At 38.7% G+C, this 12,630-nt stretch overlaps 1 protein-coding gene across 3 annotated transcripts in view; it reads left to right on the top strand.

Moving 5' to 3' along the window:
* stau2 (staufen double-stranded RNA binding protein 2) overlaps positions 1-12,630 on the top strand; it is a 211,545-nt gene that overhangs the window by 63,288 nt on the left and 135,627 nt on the right. For all 3 annotated transcript variants that reach the window (XR_007956897.1, XM_052023204.1, XM_052023203.1), the window contains one exon: positions 9,946-10,105. Coding sequence is in view for 2 of the 3 variants with exons in the window: in XM_052023204.1 (XP_051879164.1) it covers positions 9,946-10,105 (160 nt within the window). In the remaining variant the exon portion in view is untranslated. The remainder of the gene's footprint in view (positions 1-9,945; positions 10,106-12,630) is intronic.

The following is a 12,630-nucleotide window of genomic DNA, read 5'->3' as shown; positions in this document are numbered from 1 at the left end:
TGGGGAAGTTACCGGAGGGAAGTCTGAGGGACAGGATCTACCAGCTTTTGAATAAACAGAGTCTGATTAGAAGGATTCCGCATGGCTTTATGTGTGAGAAGTCATATTTGATGAATCTTTTAGAGTTTTTATTGAAGAGATAACCAAAAAGGTAGATGAGGGGAGGGCAGTGGACATTGTCTATTTGGACTTTAGCAAGGCCTTCGATAAAGTCCTGCATGGTAGGCTGGTCTGGAAGGTTGGATCCCATGGAATCCAGTGAGAGCTAGTTAGGAGGATTCAAGATTAGCTCGGAGGTAGGAAGCAGAGGGTGGTGATTGAAGGTTGTTTCTCAGAATGGAGGCCGGTGACTAATGGTGTGCCGCAGGGGTCAGTGTTGGGACCATTCTTATTTGTTATTTATATAAATGATTTGGATGCAAATGCACAAGGCTTGATCAGTAGTTTCCGGATGACACAAAATTAGGAGGTGTTGTTGATAGTGAAGAAGCTTTATCATAGATTACAGGGGGAATCTTGATCAGTTAGGGAAGTGGGCCAAGGAGTGGCAAATGGATTTCAATACAGGAAAGTGTGTGGTGATGCATTTTGGAAAGTCAAACCAGTATAGGACTTGTACTATGAATGGTAGGGCACTAGGGAGTGTAATGTAACGCAGGGACCTAGGAGTACAAGTGCATAGTTCGTTGAAAGCGGCATGACAGGGATACAGGGTGGTGAAAAAGACACTTAGCATGCTTGCCTTCATCAGTCAGGGCATTGAGTATAGGAGTTGGGACATTATGTTGCAGTTGTATAAGTTGTTGGTGAGGCCACACTTAGAGTACTGTGTACAGTTTTGGGGGAAACTGTTATAGGGAAAGATGTGGTTAAACAGGAAAGGGTGCCGAAAAGATTTACGAGGATATCACCAGGACTAGAGGGCCTGAGATATAGGAAGATGTTGGGCAGGCTAGGAAGGCCTTTATTCCTTGGAACGTAGGAGAATGAGGGGCAACCTTATAGAGGTGTTTAAAATTAAGAGATGCACAGATAAGGTGGATGGTAACGGTCTTTTCCCCAGGGTAGGTGAGTCCAAAACTAGGGAGCGTAGGTTTAGGGTGAGAGGAGAAAGATTTAAAAGGGACTTGAAGGGCATCTTTTTCACGTAGAGGGTGGTGAGAATATGGAATGAGCTACCAAAGGAAGTAGTTGAGCCAGGTACATTAGTATCATTTAAGAAGCACTTGGATAGGTACATCGTGGGGTGTGACTTGGAAGGATATGGGCCGATTGCAGGAAATTGGGACTAGCTAGGTAGACAACATGGTCGGCATGGACTGGTTGGGCCAAAGGGCCTGTATTCATTCCCTATGACACTAAAATATCAAAAATCTACCTTTCATTAATGTCATGAAGTTGTTCATATTCATCAAATCTGGAAACCAGGCTCTCAAAAGAGTTTTTGTACATCTTCCAAAGATGTTTATTTTAAGCAATGCTGCCTTCCCCGGTAGATAATTGGACAGAAATAGCAGCTTATAACAAAGGTGGTAGAAATCTGAACCTTTCTTTATAAACAGTAGTTGATGCTAGATTAGTTGTTAATTTTAAATGTGAATTTGTAAGATTTTTATTTAGTGAATTTATTGAATGATATGGAATTAAATCACAGATCAGATCATGGATCTCGCTGAATGATATAACAGGCTTTTAGAGCTGAGAGGCCTTCTCCAAATTCTGTTCTGCAGTGTGAGGTTTGAAACCACAATGGTTGTGGCTGATTTGTTTCCATGTCTTGACTCTGACTGAAAATTCAGGTGTCGCTGTGTTTGGACAGGCCTAGCACTCTTTGACTGTGTCCCTACTGTCCAGTCAGGAGCATCACTCCCATAATATTTGGGACTATAATGCAACCTGTGCTCCAGGGAACATCTTCTAGGAACGAAGTTAGAATCAGGGGGAGGTGATGGTTGTTTATCAATAACCTACACATTAGGGCAATTCATGGCAGCAAATTCACCTGCCAACCCGCACATCTTTGGAATGTGGGAGGAAACTGGAGTACCTGGAGGAAACCCATCCGGTCAGAGGCAGAATGTGCAAACTCCACACAAACAGCACCTGAAGTCAGGATTGAACCCCGATCCCTGGCGCTATGAGACAGCAGCTCTACTAGCTGCACCACGTTTTCAGGCTGAACACTGAAGTTTTTGAAAAACACTATGATGCTGGAGGAACTCAGCAGAACTCACTCAATGATGCTGCCTGGCCTGCTGAAGTTGCTCCAGCATCATAGTGTTTTTCATCTAGATTCCAGCATCTGCAGTCCTTTTTTTCTCTAGTATTACTGAAGTTTTTGATTTTCCATGATGAAAAATGATTTTTTTTTTAAATGTTCCCTATCTGCAGGCCAGCCTGATTGAGAGATTTAGTTTCCTGTGGCTGGGATGCTGCAGCAGAACCTGCAGCTTGGGAGAGTGTAAGGTGGTGGTGTTGAGGGTAGAGATCATTAGGGGATGAGTACAGAGTGGCTTGAAGGATTGGGGTTCAAAAACAGACTTAAAGGGGAAGTTTGTGATATTGTGTGTGTGGGGGGGGGGGGGAAGTGTGCTTCTGATTGTGTGGTGGAAAGACTGTTTGCTTTGGATGGTAGGAAATAGTTTTCTCTCTCCTCCTGACCACAAATAATTGCTGGAAAGGTATCTACATCTACAGGATAAAAGTTCTTGCCCTCCTTTAGCTGCATGTTAAATTTAACATGTATGCTAAATTTAAGGCAAGCAACCTCGTTAAGATATTGAGTTGCCCAGTCCTACTCCTGGGAGCAGGTTGGGCTGCCTTACTTTAATAACAAAACATGTTTTTTTTGAGGTGGATGGGTTTGAAGTTTGAGCTATAAATATTTTTAAAATCCCACCCAAGTCAAACCTACACCTTCAGGGTGAATAAAATTCCTCACATTGTTTGATGTGTGTGTGAGCAAATCGAGTAGGATTTAAAGTTTTGCCACGGCACTTGCACAATGGTGTTGTACTTGAGATCTTCCTATGGAATAGTTTGGATTTTCAAAATGCTAAATTGTCCCTTTTTTGTCCTGTTGGCTTCATTTGATAACAATGGAAATTTGTAAACATAATTGTAGTGCTATTGCACAAGGGAATTTATGCATACAGTTGGTGTGTTAAATTTGAAGTTCTTCAATCTGGAAAAGTAAAATCAGCGCTTTCAAAAACATACCATTAGTTAATATGAATGGGCAGACATCAGTAGACGTAGTCCAACGTTATCTTCTGCGTCACAACGTTTAACTAGGTATGCACACTGTTAGCAACAATCCCGTTTGGAAGTGATGTAGTAAACTAGTTCCAATAATTGCATTGTTAGGATACTTTTATCAAAGGAGTTCTGCCAGCACTTGCTGTCAGAGGTGAAACCAGTTTCAGTAATTGACGTGCCAGATCTGTAGTTCATCTTAGCAATATATAGCTCAAGGAGCCATTTCCAGATGCAATTCATCAGGACAAAGTACAAATCCCAATGAAAAGGCTTAAAGATATAACCAAAAAAAAAGCAGAAACTGAGGCTTAAATAGCAACCGAAAGAAAGCAAATGATTCCAGGTACAAGAAGGACTGCAGATGCTGGAAATCTGGAGCAACACACGAAGTGCTGGAGGAATTCAGCGGGTCAGGCAGCATCTATGGAGGGAAAATGAACAGTCGACATCTCAGATCGAAGCCTTTCTTCAGGACTGGGATTCCAGACTGCATGTTTTGTTTCTTTCATTTTTATAATTTCATACATCCTGATGAAAACCAAAAGTTTCTATTTTTTTTTAGAGCAGACTGTGACTTGGAATCTTTAATTACTGTAAAAGTAGTTTTCTTTGCTTTTTTGTGTCTTTTTTTTATTTTTAGCTTACAAGCAAGCTCATTGAAAATAAAAGCTGACTTTCTATTTGGGGCAGTCACTCAGAGGGCAGAAATAGATGTCTCTCCATCATAAACATGGAAACATAGCAGTTAGTGCTGCTGCCTCACAGCTCCAAGAACCTGGGTTCAATCTTATTCTTGGATACTCCTCTGTGTGGAGTTTGCACGTTCTTCCCCTCGACCATGTGGATTTCTGCTTGGTGCTCTGGTTCCTCTCACCTCTCAAAGATGGCTGGTAGGTTAGTTGTTTATGTAAATTACCCCAAAGTGTAGGTAAGTGACAAAAAGAATTAGTGGAAGAATAAGTTGCAGGGCTACATGGAAATAAGGGTAGAGGAATTGAGACTAATAGGATTGCTGTGCTGAGAGCCAGCATGGACTGATGGGTGAATGGTCTTCTATGTCATAATAAGTAAGCTGAAAAGAATAAATAAAACGCACTTAAAGGCATGACAGCTTTGAGAAATAATTAAAATAGGGGAGTAAAGTAACTGATATATAATTTTAATTAAATACGTAAAACTTGTAGAAACGTGTGATAGCATGTTGGTTATTTTCACATTAAATGAAATTATTGCAAATCTTTACTGAAAAAAAATGAACACAGATGAAAATAAACAGATCCCAGATTTAAGAAGCATTTTAATCCACAATAGATTTGGATAGAAAATATTAGATACTACTGAATGGTCCAATTGGGGTTCAATTTAGGAATATTAGTTCTTTTTTTTTAAAAAGGGATCATCTATGAAAATTCCAGTGTTTTCATTGCTCAGATGCCCAAACAAATAATTATACCATCAAGGCTAATTCAAAACTATAAAAACTGTATTAAAATGTAAAGCAAGTAAACAAGAAACTGGTTAGAATACATACTTTGGCTTGGAGAGATCAGCAAGGTACTGTCACAATCAAAATGTTTATTTTGGCACTATGAATTAGAATAATTGTATTAAACAACAGAGGTGAGATTACCATTTATATTAGAACTGATTACTTATGCCAATATCACCATCATAAGACATTTTAGAATGTGAAACAGTGATTTTATGTTAAATAGAGGATTTTTTTTCAGTTGACATGAAATTTAAATGTAGAAAGAGTAAGCTGTTTAAAATTCTGGCTTCCCTTGTATAGAGTATCTTCACAAGTGCAATGACGTCAGCCACACCCTTAAATGACATAAGAATCTTACGTATTGTTCTATACCAACCTGATGGACAGCATAACTCAGGAATCATAATACCATACTGAGATCTGGAAATATCTGATGCAGGTTTTCGACCCAAAACATCAACTACTCCTTTCCTCCCACAGATGCTGCTCAACAGCTGAGTTCCTCCAGCAGATTGTTTGTTGCTTCAGATTACAGCATCTGCAGTCTCTTTTGTCTCTGGAAACATCTTTTCAATCTCATTGAAGGCAACTGGGCTAAACTAATGCATTCATTTTTTTGTTACATTAAACTACTTCCATTCCGCTCATAGTGAATGTAAAAGGCAGTGGGTATATTCAGCTTTACACCAGTTGATGTAACTTGCATAATATACACAATAATCATTGCATAGAACTTTTTCATGTAGTGAAACTTCTTATTGGATGGGAATAATCCTTGGCATCCTGTCTTTCTGCCCAAGGAATAATCACTTTCCCACAGTCCCATAACACTTGCTGCCTGCCTATGTAACTCTGTGGTTCTGAAAGCTCAACCCTCTTGGTATCTGTCCTTTGAATTTTCAAATAGCCAAAATCTTAGGAAAAATGTAGACCTACTTGCTGATGATAGAGGTTGAAAGGTTTTCCAATACCATTGTCAGAGATATCTTTCTAAATTACAGTGTAAATATAGAATTGCTTATTGATTCTTCTCTGGGGGAACTAACCGCCAATTAGTCTGTTAATCACGTTTCAGCTAGAGAACACACGTTGCTGTTAAAACTCTAGTTCAGCACTTACTAAATCCCTTTGGGACCATAAATGATCAAAAGTAGAAAATTACTATATTCATTGAAAGATATTTCCCAGTGTTATGATGCATTATTTGTTGATGTAATCCACTGCTGAATTAACACAAATTGAAGAGTAGGAGCAGAAATTATTAGCCCTTCAGCAAGAATAAGAAATGTGAAAATAACAACCCAGTGATTGCCCCAAGGCAGGTAAATTTTTCAGAGGTTAAAGAATCAGTCTATTGACAAATAAAGCTTGGTCAAAGAATAAATTATTAAAAAAATATATATATTGAAGCAGGAGAGAGAGATAGAGGCAAGGAGGTTTAGGAAAGGAAGTTGGGACCTTGGGAAGAGTAGGATGTTTGAGCAAGGAAAATCAGAGTTGCTCAAGTCTAGAATTGGATAAGTGGGGAGGCCCAGGGTTTTACGATTGGAGAAGTTACAAAGAAAGTAAAGAGAGGGGTTGTGGAGATGTTTGAAAACAAGGAAGAGAATTTTAAGATAGAACTGGTGCCTGTGGTAACCAATGTAGATCATCAACCTTGGAGATGATGGGTGAACAGTAGGAGTAAGAATGCAGACACCAGCCATTTGATGGTTTGGGTATTTCTACCTATATTGTGTTTAAGCAGTCATTTGATGGTTGACTATCCTGGTGACTACATGGTATAAAATGCAACAATGACATGCAGAATATGGTCAGTAGTCAATTTCTGGTTGAGTATAACCTGGAAATAACAATACCGTATACTGTATGTTAGAAGTAAATCATGAGCTCAGTGTTGGCAATTCAGTATCTGCAGTAGCACAAACCTACATTTAATAATGATCCCAGGAATGAAAGGCTTAACGAATGAGGAGTATTGATGTCTCTGGGCCTGTACTCAAGCTTCAGAAGGATGAGCGGGAATCTCATTGAAACCTACCGGATACTGAAAGGCCTGGATAGAGTGGACATGGAGAGGATGTTTCCATTAGTGGGAGGGTCTATGATTCGAGGGCACAGCCTCAGAATAAAGGGATGTCGCTTTAAAACTGAGATGAGGACAAATTTCTTCAGCCAGATGGTGTTTGATCTGTGGAATTCATTGCCATGGAGGGCTGTGCAGGCCAAGACATTGAGTATATTTAAGGCAGAGATTGATAGGTTCTTGATTGGTTAAGGGTTACAGGGAGAAGGCTCGAGAACAGGGTTGAAAAAAATCAGCCATGATTGCATGGTGGAGCAGACTCATTGGGCCGAATGGCCTATTTCTGCTCTAATGTCTATGATCTTAATTTATATTTTGCATCTTGTCATCTACCACATTGTTAATTTTATATATGATCATTAACTGGGTTTAAAAAGTAGTTCATTTGACATTCCTTGTGTTTGTGGATAAAGATAAAGCATTTTGGAATACCATGTATTTGTGAAAGATCCTATATACAGTAAAACTCCAATAAACCTGCACATTCTGTACTTTGATCAGATTTTCTGGACTATTGGATGATTTTTCTCTTACTACTCAAACACATTTTAATTCACTTTATTTAGATGTTACAGAGAAGTATAATTTTCCAGGAACCTTGGTACGTTTAAATGGACCTCAGAAAACGGGCTCCCAGTCTGTTTAAGGAAAATGCAGGAACCACAGCCCTGATAAGTTGAATGGGAGTGTGGGAACCGGATCCCCAGTGAGGTGGAAGGGAGCATGGAAACTGGGGCCCCAGTGTGTAAAGGAGAGTGCGTGACTTCTGGATTTTTTTTCACCTTTTAGGGTAGGGCTGGGTGTGATTTATGAATAGATTTATCCAGGAAAAAACTTGAAAAGGAGCATCAGTATGGGTGTTGTGTATGGTATCTGCAGTTTTGCAGTCAATGAGTATGACAGAATCAAGCTACCTTAGTGACAGAGGAGTAAGTTAAAATTCCTATAACCCTCGGGACTTTTTTCAGACTATGGATGCTACTCTTAGTAATACCCCATGACACTTTTAATTCACTCTTTTAGATGCTGTGCATTAGTATAATAATGTTTTCAGTGAACCAGGTGAATTTAAAGGAAACGCAGGAAACAGAACTTGGTGAGTTTAAAGTGAGTGTGGGAAATGGGGGCCCCAATGAATTTAAAAGGAGCACAGGAAACAGGGCCTTGGTGAGTTTAAAAAGAGCGCGGGAAACATCACCCAGTGAGCCAGATGCCACACCATCAGGATTTCTAATTAGGAGGACAGCAGATTATCAGAGTTTTATTGTAAATGTTTTTCTTCAATTAAACATATAGACTAGCAGGTCCCAAGTTTAATTCTCTCTTCGGTCAAGTAAACAGTTGGGGAAATACAGTTGATTTCTTTGAACTTTACTTCAATGGACTTGGATAAGAGGAGAAACATTGTCAGAATTCCTGCTTATTGTTCCCCTCAGTTTTTTTTTGTTTTCATTGACTAAAACACAAGGTTGAAATTAATTTTGCTCCCTTCACAGTTGAATTGTTATTGCTCATTGTCAAGGACACACATAAAAAATGACTGCAATGGAAGACCCATCCTTCATGCACCAATTGAACTATCCCACCAAGAGTAAGCAGGGAAATATTGTGGAAGCGTTATAGTTTATGATACAAAAGTAGTTTAATAAATGTTATATATGATTGATAGGCAACTGAAGAGGTCTTTTGGGCATTCTCCTCTTAAATTCTGAAAAGTTGCCAAGAGAAAAATATACATGCAATCAAACACATCAAATACTCTGAGTATATATTTTAATACAGACGCATCCATAAGTTTTTATTAAGCTCTCAAACTTTAAGAATGTCTAAGATTGATGCTGTCTGTAATTGGGATTGGACTCCCTTAAGATGCCTAAGATAACATTTTGTTGCATTCCCAAGAAGTGTCACCCTTTGCTGGCAACACACCAGCTCAAAGATTTCTAATATGTCAAAGCGTTGGCAGCATCGTGTTCCATCCAAGTGCTTGTCTGCTGAATTGCAAATGAGTGGATTTCAACCTTCTGTTTACTGGATGATATGGTCAAATTGCACAAATTTCAGTAAATGCACCTTAAGCCATCATTAAATGCATTTGATCTTTAGAGTATGTTCTTGTACACAGGAGCTTATAAAATATTCCACTTCACTTCGAGTGTAGGCGGAGTGTGGTGTTGTATTCTTCAGAATACTGAGATTTCCTGATACACTTGGTAGTTGTGATACTTGGTAATTGAAGAGGTTGATATAAATATATGAAAAAAATTATTTTGGATGCAGGGATACAGAACATCAGTCAAATGGTAATAGAGGTACAAATCAACCTGAGTGCTGTGATATAGGCTTGAAGGCATGAGTGGTCCAGCTTTCCTTCCTATGTTTATTAAATGAGGTCATGGTTGAGATGAGCTATAAATAACATCAAGGCTTTAGATGTGAAGAGTTGCTGCTTGGATAACTGCTGAATATAGGCCACATTAGCATGTAGTTGGTCTCTCACCAGAGGAAGAGAGAAACCAAGGTTTTGAAAATCTTAAGTTTATATTCCTGGCACTTTTCCCTAACCCAATAATGAATGCCTGTTTTCATTATCATATTTAAATATCTTGATATCTCTGATTGACATAATTAGGTGTTTTTTTTGGTTACGTATGACTTGAATTTTGCAGCAAAGCATTTTTCATATAATTGAGCATTAACAATGTAACATTTTAATAAGGTGAGAGAAACTGATTAAATTACCAGGATAACAATGACAAGAATGCTTTGCATGCCATGAATGCTGCCTCTAATTGTTTATGATGAATGTCAACAACAGATTTTTTTTAAATTCATCTTCCTCTTGGGGGGGGGGGGGTGTGGTAGTCTCCACTGGGTATTTTGCCAATAAGTTTGCCAAGACTGCATATGCCTTCCCCACTAGCATCCAAATAAATGCTCTTCTACAGTTACAAATACAAGACCAGCTGACAAAAACCAACTATTGTTTAATTGTTAATTGTCTCAGAGTTCAGAAGAATGCATGGTGCAACAAAGTGATCATTGTTAACAAACCCAAGGTGAGTTCTGCTTGTGTCTAAATATATTTGTTGACTTTTGCTCAACACAGGTACCATTATCCAACTCCCAAATTATTTTATGTCCAATTGCTTGTGGGTAATACGGAATTTATTGGAGAAGGACGGACTCGTCAAGCTGCTAGACACAATGCTGCTATGAAAGCCCTTCAGGCCCTTCGTGATGAACCTATCCCAGAAAGGACATGTCGGGTAAATATTCATCAATCACCGGAATCTGAATAATCTACATTCATTTTACTAGTTTGTCTTAAATGGTTTACCCATTACTAAAGAGTTTACCTTTTACTAAAAAGTTTAATTGTATCCTCTAGTTACGTGTTAACACTATAGAACAACACCCTCCATTACCCAGGGTATTAAAATTGTGGTGTTATAATTGCCTGCTTACTAAACCTCGAGACCTTCTGATTTATAGTGTTTGGTTCTACATTTGGCATTGCCCTTGGCATTTTATGGCAACCGAGGGAGCTACCTCAGTGATGTTTCAATAAATTGGGCTATCTAAAAGATGGACATTATTTTCACCTCATGTCCTGAACAGAGCACAAATGTCTGCCAAGGAAAAAATGGGTGACGTCTTTAGAATCAAATGCTGCATAAAATTACTGATTGTTTTACTTCCTGATTATACTGAATGAGGAATTAAGAGGTGAACCAATCCTCATAACTATGTAGATACAGTAAACTCTAACTTTATCCAGTATTTTGGCATCCATAATTCTTATGCAGCTAGTCAAATTTCTAAGAATATTAATAAATTTCATAACATTTTTCAAAAACACACATTTGAATTTGGCATGCTGTGTTTATACATTAATACATAATGGCCATGCAGTTGTAGGCTGATTTAACAGCAACATCTCCTTTAAAGATTCGGCACTTTATGTGATGCTGAGTACATTTATTTGATTTCTTTTTGCTCTATTTTACATTAATACTGTTTAGCCTTAAAATATATTCATTGTTAATTTGAAAAGGTAAGAAGCTGATACATAGTTTGGCAGTTTATTGAATGGTTTAAGCATAAAATACTAGTGTGTAATGTAAAGTAAATATTTGTTGGGCAATTCTCATGCAGGTAGCATATTCATGTAACTGGCACCACCCGCCCCCCCCCATTCTCCATGATGTCGGATGGCTGAGAAGATCTAATAGGAAGAAATAGATAATGGGGACAACCGCATACATCCCAGAGAGCTAAAATATACCCGAGTCATCTGCTTCAGTTAACGAGTTGGGTTCCCACAGCAGGCAAACATTCAAATTACCTGGGTACAATTTCTAGTCCTTATTTTAGGAAAACTTTAGTGGTTAGTGATTCAATTAGACAAGGGAAAAGAATGGGGAGCACAGGGTTGATGCATGGGTGAAACTATGAAATCTGTTTGGGGAACAGTGAATCCGTAGAACTTGTCAGAAACTCATGGGAATGTGGAAGTTTTTGAGCTACAAAGTTTTGGATTAGCTATGGTTTGCAATTGCTGGAGACAGTATTTTGTGAGGTGAGCACGCACACAATTCCTTCCAGAAGCAATAAGGGTTTCAGTAGTGATGTGGTTGAGATCGGCTATAGGTGAGAAATGAAAACAATGGCTTGATTGTTGGGGTGATTAGAAAGCACAGCAGGACTCCAGAAATCAGTGGTGCCAACAGAGAGGCCAAGATGGACATAACAGCACTCATTTCGAAAGTTGCTTGGTGCCTGTGAATGAATCCTTTGGGGTAGTGTATAAGTAATGAATCAATAGAGTCTAAAGATAACAGACATTAGTAGTAGACACAATTGGTGCAGTCAGTGCAACGATTAATGCTATAGAAGTAAATCATGAAGAAATAGATAAGATATCTTTATTAGTCACATGCACATCGAAACACACAGTGAAATGCATCTTTTTTGTATAGAGTGTTCTGGGGGCAGCCCACAAGTGTCGCTACACTTCCAGCGGCAACATAGCATGCCCACAGCTTCGTAACCTGTACGTCTTTGGAATGTGGGAGGAAACCGGAGCATCTGGAGGAAACCCACGCAGACACGGGGAGAACATACAAACTCCTTACAGATAGCGGCCGGAATTGAACCCGGGTCACTGGCACTGTAATAGTGTTACGCTAACCGCTACACTACCATGCCTGCCCACCAATACAGGATAATGGAATGGGCAAAGAAGTTAAGGAAGTGCAGTCATCCAGTGGGGCAGGATGATAACTTTGGTCAATATCATCAGATTTGTAACTAATAAGAAACCAAAATTAATTGAGAATTTAGAGAGCAGTAACATGTAACTGGTAATAACAATGCGTTTAATGCAGCTGGCTGTCACCAGCAGCTCAGAAGGAATCGTTGGTGCAGCAATTTGAATGGAAGTTAGTTTCAGGCAGACACAGATGTGCATCTGTCATTGCATTAAGTTGCTGGACTCCATGTCAGATTGGAATTCTGTTGATTTCGGTGGGGATTCTAGGTTTGCAGATGAAAAGGCAAAGGGGAAGTATTGTTTAAAATAGTTTACTCTAATTTAATATTTTAATTATCTTTAAGTGTCTTTATGTGCCTTCAATAAAGTTTATTTTTAATTTCTTAATCATTCCCTTCCAATCTTATTAGTTTATAAATGACCATTACTTTTATAATTTTTATTTATTCCTGACATTTAAAAATCGTTTGAAATCCTTGAACATTTTGACAGGAGATAGAGCTGCTTCCTCAGTTTTGC

This window comes from Pristis pectinata, chromosome 9 (assembly GCF_009764475.1).
Source record: "Pristis pectinata isolate sPriPec2 chromosome 9, sPriPec2.1.pri, whole genome shotgun sequence".
Classification (NCBI taxonomy): Eukaryota; Metazoa; Chordata; class Chondrichthyes; order Rhinopristiformes; family Pristidae; genus Pristis; species Pristis pectinata.
Note: the sequence above shows the minus strand (reverse complement) of the source record. Positions and strands in the feature narration are given on the sequence as shown.